Source organism: Equus quagga, chromosome 3 (assembly GCF_021613505.1).
Source record: "Equus quagga isolate Etosha38 chromosome 3, UCLA_HA_Equagga_1.0, whole genome shotgun sequence".
In the NCBI taxonomy this organism is placed as follows: domain Eukaryota; kingdom Metazoa; phylum Chordata; class Mammalia; order Perissodactyla; family Equidae; genus Equus; species Equus quagga.
The window spans coordinates 63038790-63062885 of NC_060269.1; the positions used below are offsets into that span (position 1 = coordinate 63038790).

Consider the following 24096-nt stretch of genomic DNA (forward strand, 5'->3'; position numbering starts at 1 on the left):
ACCAAGATTCCGGAGCTCTGCCTAACTGCTACTAAAATCTTTTTGTCATCTTCATGTGTCATTTAGGAATTGGTGGGGCAGTTCCCCATCTGTTCAAAGATTCTTAATCCCAGATGCTGCATTTATTTTCAGTTACTACATATGGCACTGACTGCAGCAACCTTCAGTTTATGGACAGTGATGTAGAATTTATGATTTGGTGTTCTGGTGACTTTCTGACTCGCTCCATAGAGTACTAAACTTTGAAATTAGACAGTTTCTATTTCACAGTTCACCTTTTGCCAAGCTAAAGGATTGTTGGATTCTAGAACCATGTAAGGTTTTTCAACTTGTGTCATAATTTGTAGTTTATGTCAAGTTAGTAGTAGTCGCTATTCTAAGTAATAGAGTGAGGGCATCGTATGATGGGGAGAAAATAGGAGAATCGGAAAATTAGTAGAGAGGTACTTTCTGCAGTCCAGTCTTGGCTGACTTGTGGGTGAGCCAGACAGACCTAATCCCAGTCCTCGTAGAATTTATAATCTAGTGCAACTACCTTAAATATCTTTGTGTGAGGTGTAGGACAGTATAACCAATAAATTATGGTTGTTTTGACTCAATTCATGGTGTGCAGAACCCAAGTGTCTGAATACAACAAGTTTAAAATTAAAATAATCTGTATTGGATTTCATTGAGTGAAAGTATGTGAATAAATATATAAATATGAGTATATATATGTGGTTTGGATGGTAGCTTTATTTCTGAGAGGAAAAATGTTTATGTAAACACTCTTGATATATATATAAACAGATATATATTTTTTTTTCTTCTAGCTGTTCTTACGAAATTTCTCATCATTGTAGACTCTATGCGCTTATTCTTATATGTTGAAGAGAAATTTCAAATAGCCTCACCTAGTTTCTGTATGTGAGAGGGAAGGTGGAGGGATGCTTTTGAGCTTTATTGATGCTTCAGCTGTCATTCCCTTGTTTTCTTCTGGATCTGTCACTCTAATTCCTTATTTGTTTAAAAATGGTTCTAGAGAGGTAGTGGGGAATAGGACCAGCAGAATGTTACATGACCCCTCATTATGAGGACCATGTATTGGAGCTACAGTGCACAACATGGAGTTAAAGGTGGTGTAAATTGGATATTATTGTCGTTAGGCATTTTATTCACACAGATTGCCATTGCCATGGCAGTGAGTGGCTTCTGACCTCTAATCGGCATGCTCCTCTCAGAAGCTGATTATGCCTTGGCAGCGTTAGTAAATTAACTTATTTTGTATGTAAAGTTCTTCAGCCAGAAAATACCACAGCCAGAATGGCACACTGTCCCTATCATTTGCAAAGAGGACATAGACATCTTTGTTACTTCTCTGTGGGGGACATATTAGCTCAACGACTCATTCTCCTGAAACGCTTCCGTGACTTACTCCATGCTGTCGTTAGTGCACCATGCAGTTTCCCAGGGGTAACTTCCATGAGGGAGAACTCACTGACTGAATGATGTCTCTGAACCATGGTGTCTCACTTTTCCCCACAGAGGGTGCTGCTTATAATGATGCATTCCTCCAACAACAGTGCACCAAGGCCTGTCACGTACTGGCTGCCACAGCTAGGAGGGGACAGAGATGAGTCACACAGGATTCTTAACCTCAGGGACATGTAACCTTTGAGGGACAAGGTGATACTTTGAGGTGCCACTGTACAGAATGATAACTGCCGTAAGAGACATAGACACAAAGTACCTTGGGAATCCTGAGGAAGAAGTGGGTTCTTTCATCTGGGCAAATCAGGAAAGCTTAGTAGAAGAAGAGACTTTAGCCTTAAAAGAAAGGTAGGACTTAAATTTATGGGGAAAACTTTCCCTTCTACTAAAAGAGTTTTCATAAAATTTACTAAACATGGGTAGCATTTTCCCTCATGTGCCAGCCTATCTTTTCCCTTTTCACATGACCTTTATAATGGAATAAAGGGTAGATTTAGGGTTTAGATTAGGGTAGAATATGAGAGTATAATTTCCTTTTATGACTCTGCCACTACATTTTTTGGGGCTCCGTATCCAGCACAAGTCTTCAAAAGTTACCTCCAAAAAAAAGATGCCTCCCACATTTGGCTTTTGAAGAGCTGGTTTCTGTTTGCTGCACTCTCCTTTCCCAGTAACCCATAGCAGCGACGCATTGCCTTCTGGTTCCACTTGCAGCTTGTATTGTGCTCTCTCTGCTTCGTGTTACCTGGTTCACTTGCAAGGCAACAGCTGCTGAAGTGTCCTGTTGTCATTTGTCCTCATGTCTGACTCAGAACTCTGTTTTGGTAAAATCAGAGCACTGCTGGTGGACTGGCTACATTCTTGGTGTTCGCCATCCTGTCCTGCTATTTAATGTCAATATGAGGAAATATCCCAAAATGAGAAAATAGAAGTGTTGCAGGAAAGGCATCATTATTCTCTGGTACAAAGACTATTTCTCTGCATCCTGACAACATCATTTTTCAGTCACATCATGTTGATCTATGTGCCCTAAACAGATATGTATCATTCCCTCCCTCTTCTTTGCAGACCGAGCTAATAGATCTGTCTACGGTAGATGTGATCCTCATCTCTAACTATCACTGCATGATGGCACTGCCCTACATCACTGAGCACACCGGATTCACAGGCACGGTGTATGCCACAGAGCCCACCGTTCAGATCGGCAGGTGAGCACATTTATTCTCATCCCATTAGGATGTGGCTGAAGAACTACGTTCAGTGGTACCTATATAATAGAGTTGTGCCAAGACTGATTGCTATTTCTTTCTGAGCAGCTGACCCAAAGAATAGGCATGATTAGACAACTCTAGATAAAACAAATATTCACTGGAATTGCCTACAGATTGATGCTGTGAGAATTCCTCATTAGTCTTTTCTTTTGCCTTTTTTTTTTTTTTACAAAAACTAGAAGAAGGAGTTCATAGAGACAACTCCTCTATGTAGATGATACTAATTAGGGGAGGTAACATTTAGTAAGATGCCACAAAGATGCAATGCAAAGAGCTTCAGGAGAAAAGAACAGCATATTTAAGAAAAAAAGTAGAAATTTTATTACTTTGCTTTCAAAATTTCCCCCCCTTTTGTGGTTTAGTGCAGACTGTAAATGGACACAGCTTGTAGAAAACAGAATAAGTAATTAGATGTTTAAGTTGTCTGTACTGTTGACAGAGTACAACTCAGGACTCCAAGGAGTAAAATTCTCAGAGCCTTCCTTTGACTTGGAATGTCCCGCTGTCTCTTCCTCTGCGCCTTCCAAGCTGTCGTGATCCAGTTGGTTACTGCAAGTAACTGAAGCATAGTTAGAAAAAAATTATGTGAAGAAAATTACTCCAGAAAACAGAATTGTGTTGAAGCAAATTAACAAGTATGGTATAAGGTGAAACTGTCTAGACCCAAAATATGAGATCTAGATGTCGAATATAGACTCTGAGCTTTGGGTTCTAGTGTCTTGCAGAAGTCCAACAAGATAGAATTACTAGAAGTGAAACAAAATTGGTCTTTGTTTTTGTGTCAAATCACATTACCTGCAGTGTATCCAGAAAAACATAAGGGATCTGAGGAAGAGACATTATAGAAAAGTAAAACACTCAAGATGATGGATCAGGGACCAGCCCTGTGTCCTAGGGGTTAAGTTCAATGTGCTTCACTTTTGTGGCCCATGTTTGGTTCCCAGGCATGGAGCTTCACCACTTGTTGGTGGCCATGCTGTGGCAGTGACCCACATACAAAATAGAGGAAGATTGGCATAGATGTTAGCTCAGGACAAATCTTCCTCAAGCAAAAAGAGGAAGATTAGCAACAGATGTTAGCTCAGGGCAAATCTTCCTCAGCAAAGAAAAAAAGGATGATGGATCAGTTTCAATGGGAGAATAAGCTGAAAACATTAGACTCTAGTCTGAAAAAGTTAAAGTGTAAAGATGGGCACGCCAGACTGGTCTCCTGAAAGCGACAGCCAGAACGATAATGAGCCTGGATCCCAGATCTTCGAATGCTGGAACTAGTACTGCTCCTTCAACATGAAAGGAGGAGATGGTATTAGGAATAAATAAATAAATAAATGGAAATGAAATGAAGTTTTGTTCAGCATTAAAATGCTAATAAATTTATTGCTTGCCATATCTATATTTTGATTGGGAGAGGATTTAGGTCAATATGGATCATCTATACTGGGTTATAAAGGGGGATTCAAAAATGTTGAAAATCTGTTTCTAGCTTTTTGGTCATCCTCTAGCTGTTCAGGATTCTAACAGTTCTCTGTACCATGTCTTCCTCAGAGCTTGTGGATCATTGATCTACTTGAGTGAGGCATTTCTTAGATCCCCTCGCTTGTGACTCGGTGGTAATCCATCTGGTGATCTGCAGAGTCTGTCCTTTTACAGGTCCTTGATAGGTTTTTAGGATTAGTTCTTAGAGTATTCTTCCACATGGAATTTTGTCAATTCCTAAAACAGTGTCACGAAAACTTATTTTACCAGTTTGAAACGTACATTTAATATCGTCATTAAAAAAAAACAATCCTACCCCCATCCCAGCTGCCACCAAAATCAGGTACTTCACAGTCATTTAACTTTTTCTCTTTTTGTATTTTTAGTTACATAAAGGCAGAGATCTTAAAAGAGAGAGTTAAACCATAGGCTTATATATTTCAGTGTTTAGAGACAAGAAATGTGCCGGACTTGTTTTAAAGGTGAATTAAATCATTTACATTCAGAATTTTGAGCATGGAAATTCAATGAGAAGGCTAGGCCTTTGTTCTGCCTTATGTGAAATGGTGCCCAAGTTTATGTGCAACGGAGAGAAAGGTGATTGGGCAGCGGAAGGTGGGCAAGCCTATTTCTCTTGGCTACAGTGTGTGGTATTTTTCTGTTCCTCTCATGAGCGTTCTTCACTTTTTTTGTTTAAATCCAGGCTTCTCATGGAAGAGCTGGTGAATTTCATTGAGAGAGTGCCCAAGGCTCAGTCTGCCTCCTTGTGGAAGAACAAGGATATTCAGCGGTGAGCGATAGGCCCTTCTGTTCTCTTCACAGTAGAGCCTGAGGTTTTGCAAAACAGTCTCATTTGTTTTCTTATTTTATGCTTAAACATTTACACTGTTAGAACTAAAGATTCTCTTTTCCCTATTTTATGAAAGGGCTATGTTTGATTCAACCAACATATTTTGAGAGAAAGCCATGCCATGTGCAAGGTACTGTGCTGGGCCCAGGGGTTTTTACTAATTAGTAAAACAATTGGCTCTGTCTTTGAGGTGCTCATGAGTAAATGAGAAATCAGACAAACAGGTAAATTACAATCTTGGATGGCATGTATTATAAGAGTGCTTGATCACAGTGCCATAGGCACTCAGAAAATGAAGAACTCTTTCTGCTTAGGGAAGCTGAGGAGGACATTCCTTAGCAGATGACAATTCAGGTGGGTCTTGGAGGAAGAAAAGGACTTTCCAGATAGAAAAGGTCGGGAAGTGGGGTCCAGGCACAGCATCGTAGCATATAGTATATGCAGGGAACAGTGAGAAATTCAGGGTGAATTAGAATGGGTAGAGTCAAGAGGTGAAAAAGAAAACTAGAGAGGTAAGGTGGAACAAGATAGTGAAGAATCTAACATGTAAAGTTTGAATTTTATATTATTCTGAGTGGGACATCCGTCAGTGGAGGTTTATAAGGAGGAAAATAATGTGATCACATATTTGTTTTGGAAAAGTAACTCTGGGGTGCAGCGTGGAAGATGGATGGGAGTGCAGAGATGGGGGCAGGAAGACCAGGTAAGACTTTCAGAAACCTCGGGGAGAGAACAAAGGCCTGAAGTAAGGCAGTAGCAATGAGCATGAAGAGTCTAATGTAAAAGAAATTTCTGAGATAGAATTGAAAAGAATTGGTAAGAATTGTGAAAGAGGCTGTGAAGTTGTAGTTAAGAAGGTAGAAGAAGAGCTGAGAGGAAGCCAAGGGAAAAAGGAAGTTTCCCAACCCCCAGGCTTGTCAGTGGTGTCCGATGCTGCATAAATATCATCATGGAGATGAGGCCTCCGGCTATGGAAATCCCAGAGGTTAGTTTCAGTAGAGCACTGGGATCAGAAACCAGATTATAAGAGGTGAAGTGGGTAGAAATATAACAGAGGAGGCAAGGAGACGGCTTGATTCTCCTTCCATGCTCTCGTATTTAATTGGCAGCAGAGGACACCAGTCAGTCTGATACCGCAGTTTCTCTAACCCAGCTGCTGCCATCCCCTCCAGGCACCACAGTCGTCCCAGCCTTCCAGGCCTGGCATCCAGAGTCCAGAGTCAAAACTCGTCTTGTGCCTTCTTAAGTGGCGCATCTTCCACACACTCCTACCCAATCCACTCTTTGCCAGCTACCTTGCCACTGAGTTCTCTTTCCCTCTAGGTCAGTGATTTGTTAGCCATCTGGTTATCTAAACTTTAGACTGTCTTATTTTTTTGTGGCTATTGTTTCTACAAGAATATGTACATATAGCAAAGAGAATATGCTTTTATACTGTAACTGTTTCAGAGTTTGAGCATGTGGGTCTCCTCTATGCCTTCCTTTGTATACATGTTATTTGTTTAATTTACGTAGCGCTTTGTGTGTGCCAGACACTATTCTCAATGTTTTAATTCATTTACTTCTTTAACGTTATCATTTTACAGAAGAGAAAACAGGCACAAATAGGTTAAGTAACTTGCTCAAGGTCAGCCAACTAGTGAGCGGCAGGATCTGGATTCAAACTTAGGCAGTTGGGCTGGTCTAGTCCAGAGTCCGTGCTCTTAACCACTGTGCTGGGCCGCCTCTTGTTGTGTGCGTGTGAGCCCCTCTCAAGTGAGGGGAGGAGGAAGTATGTTTAACTGCACGTTTTCTCCTGTGTTTTATGGATCTTCTTTATGTCTCTGTTTCCTTCACTGGGGATGTGGTGTCTGTGTGGCTTCACGTTAGGAAACATTTTCTGGATACACACTCGTCTGAGTGTTCTGTGTGTACATGAATGGCGTCCTTGATCTCACTGCTCTACCACTTAGTACAGGGTCCCCTCCCCTCCTCACTTGCATTCTTGTTCTCAGCTCCCTTTCCTCCTGCCCATTGCTGTACCTCCTTCCCCTTTTCTTTCTGTCTCCCATGTGCCCACTGGACCACATGGATCCAGTTCTCTGAGAGTATCTCCCTCCTTAGAAACCTCAGGACTTTGTTTTCTTTGCCTGTGGAACACGTATGCCCTGGGTTCCTTTACTTCCTCCTTTTAAGTTTACACCCTTTATAATATTCTGCCACAAATAATTTTGGCACACCAGAAATGATGTTCAAAGGTCACTGCTTCCTGACTCTCAAACCCTGGGCCAAGTCTTAGGAAATTCCACGTCCGTATTTTGCCTTTTCTTCGTGACCTTGGGTAGAGTTCTTGGCAGTTTTCCTTTAGCCTCCCATTCTGTGTAAAACACAACAAGATAACTAGCTCACAAAAGAAATGCCATTGTACACTAGGGAGAAAGATGAGGAACTTGAAGGAACAGAGGGCTAGGGAGGGGCTGAAAAAGTTATTTCGTAAGATACTTAGGAAATCTCCCTTTTTTAAAAAAAAAAAGTGCTAGTTGAAATAAAACCTCGAATTTGCTATCTCACCCTGGTGGGCAAAAATCAGAAACCATTGAAAGCACTTGGTAGAGGAGCAAGGAGAATAATTTGGAAAGACAGTATTTCATTATTTCCTGCATCGTGACCATATTTCTGATCCTGGTCAAGTATTTTGTTTTGCCTTTTGAGTGTGAGCTGAGCCATAGTTACTGATAAAGACAAGGATCTAATTATTGGAAAGAATATGCTGAGGTGTTAGACAAACCAAGAAAGCTGTGTCCTCTTTTTCTCCTGGATAAACTCATCATAAATATTAGAAGCAGTAGAAGGATTTGAAGAGTTCTTCTGAAATAGTCCCCTAGAATCTCAGCTTGGGCCGGAATACTGAAAGTGCTTCATTAGGGCAACATTTATGCTGAAGGATTAACGTCACATTTTAATTTCTCCTTCTCACAAGCCAGTTCTTATCTAGTGTCCCAAAGTACTGTGACTTACTGTGTTGAGAAACACTTTTTTGCTGTCTGCTACACTGACATTTTCCCCAAGTGATATGGACTGTGTCTTCTCTTTATTTTTTCGTTCTTTTCCTTTTTTGCCTTTAATTCCTGCATTCTCCTTCTTCATTTCCTTTAAAGTAGGGGTCACAAACTCAGATGCCTCCAGAGATGGAAAAGATAAGGAGTGAGGTGGACTGCCAGGAACGGTGGATCTGTGACCACACCGCTCTAAAGGGGCAGCTGACACTCAGCTTCAGCAGATTGTGGCCATATGGGAATGTGAGCCTGTCGCTGCCAAATCTTCCTTTTCTTAAGAGGCTCAAAAATCTGGATGTTCTAAATGTGATTTTTTTTTTAATCTTTTTAAAATGTTGGCTCACACATTAAAATAAAATCCTGTAGGATCCAAGCAAAATACCTCAGTGAGTTGGATTTGAGCCTCAGGCCCCCAATTTTTCACTTATATTTAAACTTTACACAGTCAGTCTCTTCCTTAAGTGCTTGGAATTAATGCATCTTAGTAGCTTAAGTTACTAATAAGCCCATCAACTAAAGAAAACAGTAAATGAAAATCTTTCCAACTCATTGGTCAAAGGAATCTGACAAATTCCCTTAAATCATTTGAAGTTAGTTTGAATCGGCATTTGATTTAGTATCAGAATATATAGCAAAATAATGATTATTCTTGCTTGTTGGCAGCTGTCTGACTCCCCGCCTCAGTTGACACTGCTCCTTGAGATTTATATAGAAGTTAGCTATCCTTCTTCCTCATTTTGACGCTGCAGTTTGCTCTTCTTGAAAAAGAGATTTTGAAGGATAGGAAAAGGAGAATCTCTTGCAATATAATTTTTGCGTCTCTGACTTTCCCACACTCACTTCAAAGTTTAGTTTCTTAACGGGAAAATTTAAAGCAGAATATTCCACTTAAGAAACTAACTCAGGGGGCTGGCCCCGTGGCCGAGTGGTTAAGTCTGTGCGCTCCGCTGCAGGCGGCCCAGTGTTTCGTTGGTTCGAATCCTGGGCGCGGACATGGCACCGCTCATCAAACCACGCTGAGGCAGCGTCCCACATGCCACAACTAGAAGGACCCACAACGAAGAATATACAACTATGTACTGGGGGGCTTTGGGGAGAAAAAGGAAAAAAATAAAATCTTTAAAAAAAAAAAAAAAAAGAAACTAACTCAGCCTCCAGTATTTTTTGTAGGAAGGCAGCATTTTTTTAATAAGACTAGAAATCTACAATTATAATTAAGGATAAATCATTACAAGATATTGTCATAATCCTCTCACAAGCATTAAGGAATTATTGCATTGATATATTCCTCACTGAAATGTTATGGCAATTTTCGGTACTCAGAGCTTAAAAGGTGGGTTCATACCTTATAGAAGACTTTTTTTTAAAAAAAGTCGTATTGTGGTTGAAGTTCTTCTACTCTGACACTCCTTGGGTATTTATAGAGGAATTTATCAGGTCTAACTATGTAAAATAGGAGGAAAATTAAAGTTATAGGTTTGGATAAATAGACTGGTGTTTGAATTTCAGATCTGCTTCTTAGTAGCTGCAGAAATTTGTTTCTTCTAGGCTCTGTTTCCTCATTTATAAAACAGTAATATTATTAGCAACTTCACAGGATTGCTGTGAGGACTAAATGAGTAATGGGAGTGAAGTCCTTAAAACGGCGCCAGGCACACAGTAAGTGCTCAGTGAACACTGGCGTCCTTTTCCCCTTTAATGATATGCTAGGCTCACGTAACCCCCTTTCAGTAACCAGGACCCATCTGCCTTCCCCAGCCGAATTCTCCTCAGACGCTGCCCTTGCTGATGAAAGCAAGGTTGTATAGTAGAAGGAAAACTGTTGTCTCGTCCCACTGTTGCTTCTAGTTGGTTAGCACTGTCATTCAGGTTCTGGGAATCAATCTCCTTTTCTGTAAAATAAGAGAATTGAATTAAATTATCTGTAAGTTTACTTATGTTATAGTTTTTAAAGATGTCCAAGGGAGAGTCTCCTTAAACATATCCTGCAGAGTGGCAGTACTTTGATGGAGTCATCACAGCTTGTGCTTCAGCTTTGCAATTCCAGAAACTGAATCATTTCATTTCACTCAGTGTAGATTTGCATCTCAGGGACTGATTCCGGCTAACCAGACTCCTAGGATACTGACTGACAAACAAAAATTCCATTTAATTACTTTATATTGAGACATCTGCCCAGCTCCAGAACTAGAATGGTTCATCTATCTAGGACACTCTGTTCTGCTTGGCAAGCCCACTTAAGAAATCAAATTATAGATAAGAGTTTTTTTCATGAGGATAGAATTAAAGCAAAGATAGTTTAGGTACTCTCGAGAATTGTTCTAACGTGCTTTGGTATCCTAAGCTATTGCCTTTGTACTTTTTAGAGATAAATTGATCTAATACATAAATCAAGAATTATAATCTAGTTTCTGGTTAATATTGAGAAATGCTTGGTTTTCAGGCTCCACTGTTGGTAAAGTCTAAATAGATCAGCACTCTGCTAACACATCTCACCTCCACCCTACCCACGTGTACGGTGAGCACAGTTTGCTATAATGAGAGGAAAAGAAGTTTTCTGAGGGTCAGCCTGGTGGTGTAGTGGTTGAGTTCATGCTTTCCACTTCAACGGCCTGGGGTTCACAGCTTCAGATCCCAGGCATGGACCTGCATATTGCTTGTTAAGCCATGCTGTGGTGGCATCCAACATACAAAATAGAGGAAGATTGGCATAGATGTTGGCTCAGCAACAATCTTCCCCAAGCAAAAAGAGGAACGTTGGCAATTGATATTAGCTCAAGGCCAATCTTCCTCACCAAAAAACAAAACAAAACTTTTCTGCTTCTTATAGTCTATATTCTCTTCTTATATTTGTCTTATTCATCCATTCATTCATCAAACACTTAGAAAAAGCCTAACCAATGTTTTATTTATAAGCTTTTAAGTGGTCCCTATAGACTTAAAGTCTTACTCTTTAAGAAAAACACATGATCTTGTGCTACTTGTTATGCTGGGAGGATGCAAGAAGAGACAGCAAAGCTCTGGCATGATGTCAAAGCATTGGGAAAAAAGTTTATTAAGCATTCAAGTGTGATAAGAACAAAACAAAACAATTAAATCTTTTAGAAAGGACTTATGAAACATTTAGACTGTGAGAACTTGACTTTGATAAATTAGAAAGCCAGAAAAAACAGAACTAGTTCCCAGTGGGCTATCTTATCCGACTTATCCTAAATCAGCCAATAATCCTAATGGCTTTGAGTGGCTCTATAAATGCCTTTCTATAATTATGGCCTCAAGTAAACATAAGGAGAGTTTTAGGGAAAGCTAAGTTAGACAAGATGTTAGGAGATAGAAGGAAATAATGACAAAGTAACTACGTATCTGGAAAGAGTCAGAAACAGAGTTAGCAAAAGGAATTTATGGGTATAAATTTGGAGTTCAGAGGACTTCAGATTTATTTGTTGATTAACTACCAAGTGCCTGGCATTATGATAACTTTGTAGAAAAGTGTCCCCAAAAGTTTAAGACATACTGCGTGTACTCAAGGAGCTTGTCAAGCAAAGATTATGTACTAAGTGGCAAATCTTAGGCTGGGCTTGGCAGGTTAAGTAGAGTTTGAATGAGGGAAGAGATTATTCCTATATAAAGGAACACTATGGGCAAAAACATGGCAACATGGATTGTTTGAGAGGTGACCAACTTGGTTAAAATCAGCCAAGGCACAGCAGGAAGGAGAGAGAAGAATTGACAGTTAACATTGTACAAAAGAATAGTGAAACTTGGTTCTTTGAAAAAGCCAACAATACATTTGACTAATTCCTAGTCTAAATCTTTTGTCTAACTAATAGAAAATTTATCGAAATTGCTTATTTGTGAAAATATAGTCACCAAACCTATATGAAAAAGGGAACCGCTAGACATGTCCAGATAGAGAAATGAGAAATTATTAAATAGTTTTAGATCTGAAAGATGTAGCTAGTACATAAGGTGCCAGAATAAGATACACAAAGAATTTAAGCATAAGGGTGAGAAGGGAATTAATGTGCACTGAATATCATATGTATATATATTTTTTTAACTTTTTTTTTTTTTTGCTGAGGAAGGCTAACCCTGAGCTAACATCTGTTGCCAGTCTTCCTCTTTTTTTGCTTGAGGAAGATTAGCCCTGAGCTAACATCTGTGACGATCTTCCTCTGTTTTATATGTGGGATGCTGCCACAGCATGGCTGATGAATGGTGTAGGTCTGTGCCTGGGATCTGAACCAGCAAACCTGGGTTGCCAAAGCATAGTAGGCCAAACTTAACCATTACACCAGGGGGCCGGCCTCGTATGTGTATTTTTTTTAAAAAACTGATACTTATATATTTTATTACTCTTTTGCTATAATCCTCACAACAGTTTGTGAGGGAAGTATTTTTATCCTTAGTTTAGAAACATGGAGGGAAAAAGGTTAAGTAAATTGCTCCATATTGCAGCTAAAAGAAGTAAACATCAAGTTAAATGTGACATGAAGAGCAGCCTTCTATGAAAGTTCTGAAAATTAGAGTTTGTAAAAATATCATTGAGGAGACCTGAGAAAAGCCCAAACTTAGGTAAGGTATTAAAACACTCCCACTATACTAGAACATGGCCCAGAAAACTTCGTAGTTTATTAATAACCATGGGTTATTAATACCACAGTCTCCAGTTATCTGAAGCCTCACTGAGAAGGATCCCCTTCTTGGCTTACTCACGTGGTTATTGGCAGGATTCAGTTCCTCAGGGGCATTGGACTGAAGCTCTCTTAGGGCCCCCTGCCCCATGGGCCTCTCCACAGAGCATCTCACAACATGGCAGCTGGTTTCATCAGAGCGAACAAGCAGGCGGGCAAGAGAGAAAGTGTGGGCAAGATGGAAGTCACAGTCTTTTGTAACCGAATCTTGGAAGTGACATCCTGTCACTTTTGTCGTGTTCTCTTCACTAGAAGCAAGCCATTAGGTCCAGCACACACTCGGGGAGGGGATCACACAAAGGGGTGAAGACGGGCAGCAGGGGTCCTTGGGAGCCATGTCAGAAGCTGCCTGCCACAAAACCCTGAACTGAGCAGGCCACACTCGAGCCCAGAGTCGCTGGGACCTGCGTAGCCTTCCTCTTCTGTTTCGCTCTTTGGTTCCTTCCTGACACTTTCACCACCTGGCCCGCTGTCGTAGAAGCCATGTCTACCCAAGTTTACTGGTGCGCTTGAGATAGGCCTCATTAGCCATTGACCTGCTGGTTCTTACCTTTCCTGGGGTAAAAAGTGAACAGACATTTTCCCTTTTGAGGGTCTTTTATGTTGGGCACTGTGCTCAGTGCTGAGGATACAAAAATGAAAAAGATACTACTGTGTGAATAATATGTAATGACATAAAAAGACATTATTGTTTTTGTTATTGTGATTGTTTAACAAGACTCATATCCACCTTCCAACAGTACTCTACTGAACTGGTTATCAAAAATCATCATGAATGTTTCTATATAAACAAATGCTTTCTTAAGTTTCTCTGGAACACAAGTTTATGATTAGTATGCTTTTTACTCTGAAAAGGAGGACAGGAAAAGATCCAAGCTGAGATATACCTGAATTTTTCACAAGTCTTTTGTTTTGCTTAAGGTAATTTGTTCCCCGCCTGAAACACTCCAGCAGCTTCTCTAGAAATAGGTTCTGAATTGTTGAGGACAAAAGTAGTAAATATTTCACATCTTCAGTCTTCTGTCTTTCCTTTACCAAGGGCTCAGAGCATTTGCTAGCTTACTCTGGAGGCTAGATGTATGATTGTTTAATCACCAGCAGAGAATGGAAACGTTAAAGTAACCAGATGCCTTGTTTTGAAAAAGACTATTCCAGATTTTAATCTGCTTAATTTTTGCAAGACATTGTCCTAGATGGGAAGGGGAGAGTGTGCTGGGAAGGGCCATCGAGGGAATAAAGTAAAGCCCAGTGTTGTTTGGGTAATGGCAATACTGGCCATTACCAAAGGATGGGGAAGGAAGCATGCAGTAACGAAAGGAGTTCTAATCTGGTCTTGTGTATGAGTTTTTAGCTCAGCCTCTAAGAGAGGTGACTCAGTGCAGGGCCTTGGCAAAGCTGAGGATACTGTAAAATAAATTCAGCTGGGCTGAGAGATGTGGTTGGGCTGCAAGTGTTATTTATCATCCTCCCCACTCTCTAGCCACTCCTGTGATAGCCTTCCAGCTCTGGCGTAAAGTTAAGCAACTCTTCTGTTCCTACTCAGCCCAAAGCGAGAAGTCTTTACTTTTTATGAAGGGCAGCCCTAGGAGCCGTGTCCTCTCTGATCAGGAAGAATTTAAAGAAGGCGCTAAAGCAGAGGAGTAGCTCGGATTCTTCCTTGGGACCCTCTAGAGCAGTGCCTTGACCACTCAAGTGCGGAGTCATTGCTCCTCATTGAAGTAAATCACCCTGGGTTGAAGTCCACTGCAATGTTGAAAAATGCATGTGCTCCTGGGGCTGTGATGGCTGTGTGTGTTGGGGAGGGTTGGAGACAGTCTTTACTCAGCATCTGTTCTGTGCCAGACACATGCATTGTATCATTTACCCCTCGTGAGGGTGATATTCTCCCTGTCTTACAAATGAGGAAACTAGGGCCCAGAGGCCAGTAGGTAACAGGTGAAGAGGTCTGTTTTTTCCATTTTGTCACAGTGCCTCTGAGAGAAACCTCTCCTTCCTCAAAGTGGTTGGCAGACAGTTACAAGGATGTGAAAGGAGAAGAGAAGCAGTGGCTTGGGCCCCTGCCAGTAGCTTCATCCAAAGGTAGCTTCTGTACCACTGTACCACTTCCTTGTCTCTGATGCTCGGGGTCAGGCCTCTTCCCAAGGAGCACATAAGAGTACACACCTGGCCTAGCCTCAAGCACACAGAGTACACACCTGGCCTAGACTGGAGCACGAAGAGTATGCATCTGGCCTAGACTTGGGAAAAAGTGACAAATGGTCCAGGTTTCACAACAGGAGTAAGTAGGTATTGTCCGTACAAAATATGAAAAAGACAATGGAGGAGGTTACAGTCTTGAGGGAGCCTGGCACTGAGTAGCCATTTATGGCTCAGCATACAGATTATAGGCTGAGGAAGGACCCAGGTAGAGAAGGGCCTTATGAAGTCATGCTGAGAGCGTTAGATTTTATCCTGAAATGTACTGTGAGCCATTGAAGTTGGGGAGGAGAGAGGGTGTGTGTGTGTGTGTGTAGATTTGCATTTTTAATATATCATTTAGGCCCTTCTGTGAGGGAAGGCAAGTCTGCAGGCAAGGATGACTCATGGCTTTTGACATCTCTTATTACCTTGTGCTGTTGTAAAATTTTCTTAGACTTAAGCTCCTTGTGAGCAGAGGCCTTTATGTTGTGCCTGTTAATCCCTTGCAGGACTTAAATGCTATGGCCAGGGTTAAGTAAATATTGACTAGATATTGTAAAACCTAAAGCAATCCAATATACTTAGGACGGATGAGTAAAATAAGAAAATCTTCGTGTGTCTGTTTATGCAGAAGCATTATTGAAATTTTGTTGCTGGAGAAACAAAAGTAAAGAGAATTGGGACAACGTGGTCTATGTACTGTTTTGTCTAAATCTCTATTGTGTGTTTACATTATCATGACTGTATAAATGCAATTCACTGGCCATATAATGTTGTTAGGACTATTTTTTCTTTCATGCACAACTTTTTGTTTTCCCTTGAATTAGTATCCTGTTTGCTTATTTGTTTAGTTTTCTATGTACCTATTCATAATTTATCTCTAACCTCTCCCCCATTTGTATAAGTCTCTCCTCAGTATGTTCAAACTCGGTAGGTATTCCAACAATTTTATCTTCTTGAACACTCCTCTCCCAGAGCCCTCTCTCTTCCCCTGGTCTGACTTCAGCTGCTCTCGGGCCTGCTGCACAGCTGTCAGTTTAGGATTTTCACCGCCGTTATCCTGAAGATTTCTTCACATCTTATTTCTGTTAGAAGCTCTGTTTTCTGGGTCTCCCTTTTTCTTGTTACGCCTTTGTTTTGCAGGGCACATCCTTGAGCAACATCCTGAGAAAGCATGCATGGGGGGTAAATTTTCTGAGACCTTGCATGTGTAAAACACTTTTGTTCTAACCTCACACTCTAATTGATAGAAATCCAGCTAAGGTGTAATTTTCTCTTAGAAGTTTGAAAGCATTGCTGTGTTTTCCTCTAGCTTTCAGAATGCTGTTGATAGTCCAGTGCTATTCTGAGTCTAGATCTTTGATATGTATCCTGTTTATTCCTCTCTGGAAACCTTTAGAATCTTCTCTTTGTTCCTTAGGTCGTGATGTGCCTTCCAAAGGACCGTTTTCATTCATGTGCTAAGTACTTAGTGGACCCTTTCAATCTGGAACAGAGGTGGCAATGAGGGCCAAGGCCCTGTTTTATGGGCCACATCTGGCCTGCTGCTGTTTTTTATAAATAAAGTTTTACTGACATGCAGCCACACTCATTCATTTACATGTCGTCTGTGATGTTACACGGCTAAGTTGAATAATGTGACAGACTGTATATGGTCTGCAAAACTGAAAATATCTCTCCCTTTTCTAATCTTCTTCAAAAAATATTGTGTATTTTTGTTGGATTTATTCTTCACCATTTTATAATTATCTTGCTATTGTAACCATTTTTAATATTAGAATTTTTCTGATTGTTGTTTATGTATCAAATGCAGTTGAATTTGTAATTACCAGTCTTCCTAAATATCTTTATCAATTCTAATAACAATATATTTAGTTTTGTCACCACAGGAAATCATGTCTGTAAGTAATAACAGTTTTATTTTTCCACTTTAATCCTTGGGTCATCTGTATATATACATATATATGTTTTCTAGCTTTGTGAGTCTGAATGAGACCTGCAATATAATACTGCCTAGACGTAGTAAAAGCAGTAATCGTGTGTTCTCCCCAGTTCCAAGAGGATATGCTTTCCACTTTATCATTCAAGAATGTTTCCAAATGTTGTATTATAATCATCAAATTTGATAAGAGACTAGACTTAATTCTTACAGTTACTCAAAAGAAAGGACAATCATGCAATGTGATAGAGGTGTTAATTATTGCTACAATGGCAATCATACCACAATATATAATGTATCAAGTTAACATATTGTATGCTTTAAATTTACACGATGTTATATGTCTGATTTTTTTTAATTAAAAAGATTGTTTCCAGCAGTTTTTTTATTGTAGCCACTCTATATATGATTATAGAATTTCCAAATATTTCATAACTTGGTGGCTGAATGCCTGTGAATTTATTAAACACTTTTCCTGCAATAACAACAAAAAAGTCTGTGTCCTTTTATAGAAAATGTTTGCTGACCCCTCACCCCCCCTGCCCAATATAGAAAAATCAAGAAAAAAAAAAAGAAACTCCTTCACTTTTTAATTTCCTCTTCCTTTTTGGTGTTCTCCTTTTATAGAACTCTTGTTATTTAGATGTTAAACCTCCTGGACTGGCACTCAAATTTTTTCTCTCCTCTTTGGGGTTTTTTTGTTCTTTTGTCTGGAAAATTCTCTTAACTTTATCTCCCAGCCTATCTATGAGTTTTTCATTTCTGGTATCATATTTCTTATTTTGGCATAAATATTTCTATTAAATTAAGCTTTTTTATTGTAATATGAAACACAAATACCAAAAACACAGAAGACTAATACATAGTTAGTAAATTATTATAAAGCAACCAACCTTATAACCACCACCCAGGTGAAAAAACAGAAAATTTCCAGTAAATCAAAAGGCCCTCTCTGTGCCCCAATCTAATCACAACCCACTCTGAAACATATGCATCATGGATTTCAAGCCATGCAATACTGTCTTTTTTCCAACTCAGATTGTCTCATCTTTGGACAGTGAAAGTCTCTTCCTGTTGTCCGCTGTGTCCTTTATTATGGCATTTGTAGTCTTTGATTGTTTCCTTGCTATCTAGTGTAGCAGGATGTTTAAGACTCTTTCTACATTCCCTGCAAATCTGGAATCACCCATTCCTCCAAGAAACTCTGGATTCTTTTAGTGGGAAATGGAATTTTAAGTTCCCATTCTGCTTGTTAGCAATGCTCATTACTACTTATTGGTCATTGTTTCTAGACCTTTTTGGAGGACAGAGCATATATATTCCTTCTATTTTTTTTTATACTTTTACTATATCTATATAATCGGAACATGGCCATTACATCCTACCCTCTCTCCATTTTAATGTTCACTTGGCCTTACTTCTGCAAGTAACTTATATATTTAATGTTCACTACCAGCCAATCTATTGATATTTCTAGAGTCATTTTGGTTTTCTAAAACTCATTCTTCAGGAGATATGTCAAGATGGGGTCACGAGAACAATTTTCCCTGAGTTCTTGCAGGTTAATAATTGTTTATCTGTGCTCTGACCTTCAAAGTCAGTTTTGCTAGATGTATAATCCTTGACTTGGATTTTCTTTCTTTGGATGTCTTAAATATGTTACTCTATTTTCTCCTAGTAAAACAGCATTACTGTTAAAAATTCTGATATAATATTTTTTCCCTTGTAAGTCACTTGCTCTTTTTTCCTAGATGCCCAAAAGTTTATTTTTCTGTTTTCTTTATACTTTCCCAGAATATATCTGGTGTTAGTTCTTCTGGGTCAGTATTCCCAGGTGTGTAGAATATTCTTTTCATTTCTTCATTTTTCTTTTAGTGTTTAGTTTTTTCTTCCTATAGTTTTCTTGCAGCATTACCTATTGTGTTTATCCACTCTTGTATTAGTTTATTCTTCATTTCTGAAAATTTTTTTTAAATTTCTAATTCTTTTTTTTTTAAAGATTTTATTTTTCTTTTTCTCCCTAAAGCCCCCCTGGTACATAGTTGTATATTTTTAGTTGTGGGTCCTTCTAGTCGTGGCATGTGGGATGCTGCCTCAGCATGGCTTGATGAGGGGTGCCATGTCCGCACCCAGGATCTGAACCAGCGAAACCCTGGGCCGCCGAAGCAGAGTGCACGAACTTAAACACTCAGCCACAGGGCCGGCCCCTAAATTTCTAATTCTTTACTGAGTTTTCACCTCATTTTTAAGCTTTTCTAATTTTTCTTTTAGGTAGTTATTCATGTCTTGTATAATTTTTAAATGTTTGTAGCTTATTTTGAATCTTCAGTATGTTCTTGACATGCTTTCATTGTCTATGTGCTGTCATATTTTTGTTTCCAAGAGCTGTTTTATACTCATTTAATGCTCCTCTTTTTTAGTATAAGCTGCTTCTCATTTCTTAGATATATTTATCTCTCTAAGGATAGTAATGACAGTATTTTTTACAGTTTTATTCTGCCACCCTAATTTATTTTTTCTCCTCCTCCTCCTTCCATTTGTTTTGATTTCATTTTAGAGACTTTTCTCAAATGTATGTCAATCCTTGGTTATTGGCTCATGTTTAAGAGTTGGACGTTAAAAAACTGATTACAAAGTCCTTGAGCCATGAGTAGTTCTTGTTGAAGTGTAGACTTTACTATAACCTAATCTGATTGGGCTGTTTCATCATGAGACCCCGTGTTTGGTATCTTTTAGTTGATTTTTTTCTTTAGTGCTGACCAAACTGTTCAGAGAAGGTTCTTTCACTCTCCTGTCCTGGAGGATATAAGCCTGACTGATAGTATCCTGGAAGACATATGAGGAGAAGAAAATTTTTACTGTCAGTGTATAAACTTTTGCTTAAGAAAGCTGCCTCTAGTTGTGGATGGTCTAGTCCAAACTCATTTTTCCTCTCTCCAGAGAATAACTTCTGGTGCCATGCCTGGGAGGGGAAGGGGTAAGCACTGAGCTATAGGGACTAGGTGAGGAGAACTGGAAGGTTCTGCTTCTTAATCAGTTTTTTCAACAGATCCTCTTGTTTTTAGGTCCACCTTCAACCTAACTTCCAGACATACCTGTTGTTTATAATTGCTAAGCATTTTGTGGATTCTGCAGTATAATTAAGTTACCTCAACTTTCTTGGGTCTGCTAAGTCGTTTATCATTTGTCTTTCTACTTTCCACTTACTAAAATACTGTTGCTATTATCTCTTCTCTCATTCTCTTTGTCCTGAGGGTGTGTGTGTGTGAAGCCCTTTACGATAGTTCACTGGTATTTCAGGAGAGAGAGTAGAGCTCATGCACACTTTTAATTCACCAAAAGTTCCTTGACCTCTATTGTACAGAGTCTCAGGGAAGTCACTCTTCGGGTCTTTTCTTGATTCTGTTAGAGCAAATGATAAAATGTTTTTCTATTGACAAATTTTTGTTTGTTTGTTTTAAGGGATACTACTGATGCTGGTCTGAAATGTCACAGATGATGTTTTATTTTCCCCTTTAATCCATGCCTCATCCGTGTTTAACCCAATCCTTTTCTGTAGCTGAAAAGGGCCATGAGTAAAGTTTATTTCATTTATCATTTGGTAAACAGGGAAGAGAATTTGAAATGTCATATGGAAATGCTCTGTATTAAGATGTATATGGTAAGCCCTAGAACAACCACTAAGGAAAGAACTTTTAAAAAAAATAGTGAAAAATCATGAAAGAAAATTAAAAGGCTTCATCAGAAAATATTCACTTAGTGCCCAAAAGAAGGTAGTAAAGGAGGAACAGAGGGAAAAAAAGACATGACATACAGAAAACAAAAATTAAATTGGTAATTGTAATCCAACTATATCAGTAATAATATTAAATGTTAATGGATTAGCCAACTCAATCAAATGGCAGAGATTATCAGACTTGATTTTAAAAATATATACATATCCAGCTATCTGCTGGATAAACAGAATAGAGAGTAAAAAAAAAAGAAAATCAATGAAACCAAAAGTTGGTTCTTTGAAAAGATCAACAAAACTGACAAACCTTTAACTGGAGTGACCAAGAAAGAAAGAGAGCATACTCAAATTACTAGAGTCAGAAATACAAAAGGGGCCAGTACTACCAACCTTACAGAATAAAAATGATTATAAAGGAATTCTGTGAAAAATTACATGCCAATAAATTGGACAACTTAGATAAAATGGACAAATTGCTTGAAAGGAATCCTCTGTAACGTAAAGAATTGGCATTGTGATGCATTTACAGGCTGCTGCCTTCTCCTCTCAAGGATGCAGTGGAAGTATCAACCTGGAGAAGATGCTATACAATGCAAGAGGTGAACTCTGCCCTTAGCAAAATCCAGCTGGTGGGATATTCTCAGAAAATTGTGAGTATTAATATGGTTTTAAATAATTTCCTGAATGCTTTTGATTCATATCGTTATTCATTGGAAAGACCTTTTAGTTCCCTTTTTTAAGCCATTCAGTCACTAAGAATTTTGAACAAGGTGAAAAGACAGAGCATCTGCCATTCTCCCCATTCCTCCCAGGTTGCTGTTAGTGCTCTTTCCTAACCCTCATGTTCCTGTCACTCGCTAGCATTAGATTGGCCAGCATGTAACGAGTGAGGAAAAAGGCATCTCATCCTATTCACATTAGAACAGTGGACACTAATTTACAGATTTTGGACAAGTGAACTAGGAAACAGAGAGCGTAAAAGAGATTAAGAAGCAATTTAGCAAGTATAACTTTTGAGCTCTTACCTGATAATGGTAAGGGTGCCCATTTTTGTTAACTTGTGCCCAGAGCCACTCAGTACAGAATGACCAAGAGATTAACACCTAACCTGAAAAGAAAAACAGAAAACCCAAGTATTTGTCTCTTTGGTCTATTTGGTAATGTATCATCTCTGCCTTTTAATGAGGGAGGCCTGGGTGTCTGGTGACATGTGGATGGGCTGAAACTTTCACAAAGGTGACAAGTAAAGACTGTAAGGATTAGTTTTGTGTGTACCTTGTGGTCTCTATTGTCTTTCTGTTTTACTTTAAACTTTCTGATTTACTTTAAAACAGTCTCTGTTTCTAAGTGGAGAAGAATATTTCTGTTGTTTCTCCTCCAAACTTGTTTGGTATGACTGCATCACTGACAGCTCAGCACACATTCTTGCTGTGGTTCTCTTCCAGGAGCTCTTTGGTGCAGTCCAGGTGACTCCTCTCAGCTCTGGCTATGCCCTTGGAAGTTCCAACTGGATTATCCAGTCCCATTACGAGAAAGTATCTTATGTCTCTGGATCCTCCTTGCTTACCACACACCCCCAGGTAATTCTAAATTCTCTTTTAACAACTCAGCTTTTTAATTATTTAACATAAATTCAAAATGGATCCAGAGTACCATCAGCTGTTTTTAAATCTTCCTCATTTTGGTTTCTACATATATTCTTTTTTTAAATTTTATTTTATTGTGGTAAGTAAACTTTAAAATGAGATCTACCCTCTTAATAAATTTTTAACTGTACATTATTCTTAACTATAAGTACAACATTGTACAGCAGATCTCTAGAGTTTATTCATATTGTTTAACTGAAACTTTATGTTTTACAGACACTCTATCAAAGTTAGATTATTTGTATCCCAAGATTTAGGATTGCAAGTTCCTCTGTAAGATCCTGCTGCCTTTAGGGTCACCTCCAGGATTCTGAGATTTCCCAATACTTCCAGTAACCGTAGCCTGATGTGGAACAGAGATGGTCACGCATTTACTCAGCAGATACTAATTACTTAATATTTACTAACAGCTTACTATGTGTCAAGCACTCTTCTAGGTGTAAGAGATTCAATGGTGACCCACACGCAAAGTCCCTGCTCATGGATCTATGCTCAGTTGATATATGGAGAGAGGATGGTGTGCAGAAAATAAGTGAGCAAAGTAATTTCAGATTGTGATACAAGTACTGAAAACAACAAAGCAGGATTATGTATAGAGTGTGGAGACTAGTTCAAATTGGATGGTCAGAGAAAGCTTCGGGGGGAGATCTCATTGGAACTGAGACCTGAAGAAATGAGCCTTGTAAAGCTGTGAGGGCAAAGCACTACAGGGACATGGCAGATGAAGGCCACCTGAAGCGAGAACAAGCTGGGCATGTCTGCAGAGCAGAGAAGACCATTGTGATTGCCGCATACGCAGCGTAGTTAGCAGAGATGTCCAAGAGATTAGCAGAGGCCAGGTCATGTAGGACTGTAGACCATGATGAGGAATTTGGATTTTATTTTAATGTGTAGAGGGAAGCTACTGGAAAGTTTCAAGTTAGTCATTCCTTAACAGTCTTGTGGGCAAGAAGCTAAGCACATAAACATTGTTATAAATATATTATTTATTCTAGTTTAGGTATTTGTAAAGAATTTGTTGTTCATTTCATAAATCCTGGTTCTTTCCATGTTTGTACAGGAGAGCAGGAGAGATTAGATAGTTAGCTGATAGATAGATGTATAGATAGATAGATAACTTGGGGCAGCCCGTATCCCATTTTAGTGTGGGAAAAGAATGACTGCTGTAAATCTAGAACAATAGATGCTTCCGAGCTGCCACTCTGCATTGTTTTTTTCATGCCTTCTTTTATAATCAAGTTTCATTTCAAGGTCTGGAGGGGACAAGTTGCTATTTTTTCCTATAGCTAGCAGAATTCTGGGCCTTTCCCGCTTACTAAAATCAGAAGCCTATCAGTGTCATCTTGATCTGCTTCATTGAATCAAAATTTTTTATTGGCAGCTTCTATCATTCCTGATATATTCTTCCATAAAAGAGAGAAAGATTGCTTGGCTTCCAGCTCTTCCGATTTGTCCTGCTTAGATCAAAGCCTTTACAGTACTATTGATATAATTTCCAGTAAATTATTCTTACAAGGTCCATAAATTTAAAGGGAAAATAAGGTCTTGAAAGTAATGAGCAACATACCTAAGTAATTAATTTTAATTTCTAGCTGGCAACCAGTATTGTATGTAAAGAAGAAAATAAATTAGATTTTCTGTTACCCAGATAATTGGATTCTGTATTGAATTAGCAGCGATAAGAAAAGTGGTTTGAAAAGACTTGATAGTCTACTTCAGAGGTCAGCCAACTATGGCACATGGACCAAATCTGGCCCCTCACCTCTTTTTGTAAATTATGTTTTGTTGGAATACAGCCACACCC

The 24096-nt window shown here is 39.1% G+C and overlaps 1 protein-coding gene across 2 annotated transcripts in view; it reads left to right on the forward strand.

Annotated features, from left to right (window-relative positions):
• INTS9 (integrator complex subunit 9) overlaps positions 1-24096 on the forward strand; it is a 105328-nt gene that overhangs the window by 45164 nt on the left and 36068 nt on the right. For both annotated transcript variants that reach the window (XM_046657227.1, XM_046657229.1), the window contains 4 exons: positions 2539-2678; positions 4921-5007; positions 21176-21296; positions 22092-22226. In XM_046657227.1, coding sequence (XP_046513183.1) covers positions 2539-2678; positions 4921-5007; positions 21176-21296; positions 22092-22226 — 483 coding nt within the window. The remainder of the gene's footprint in view (positions 1-2538; positions 2679-4920; positions 5008-21175; positions 21297-22091; positions 22227-24096) is intronic.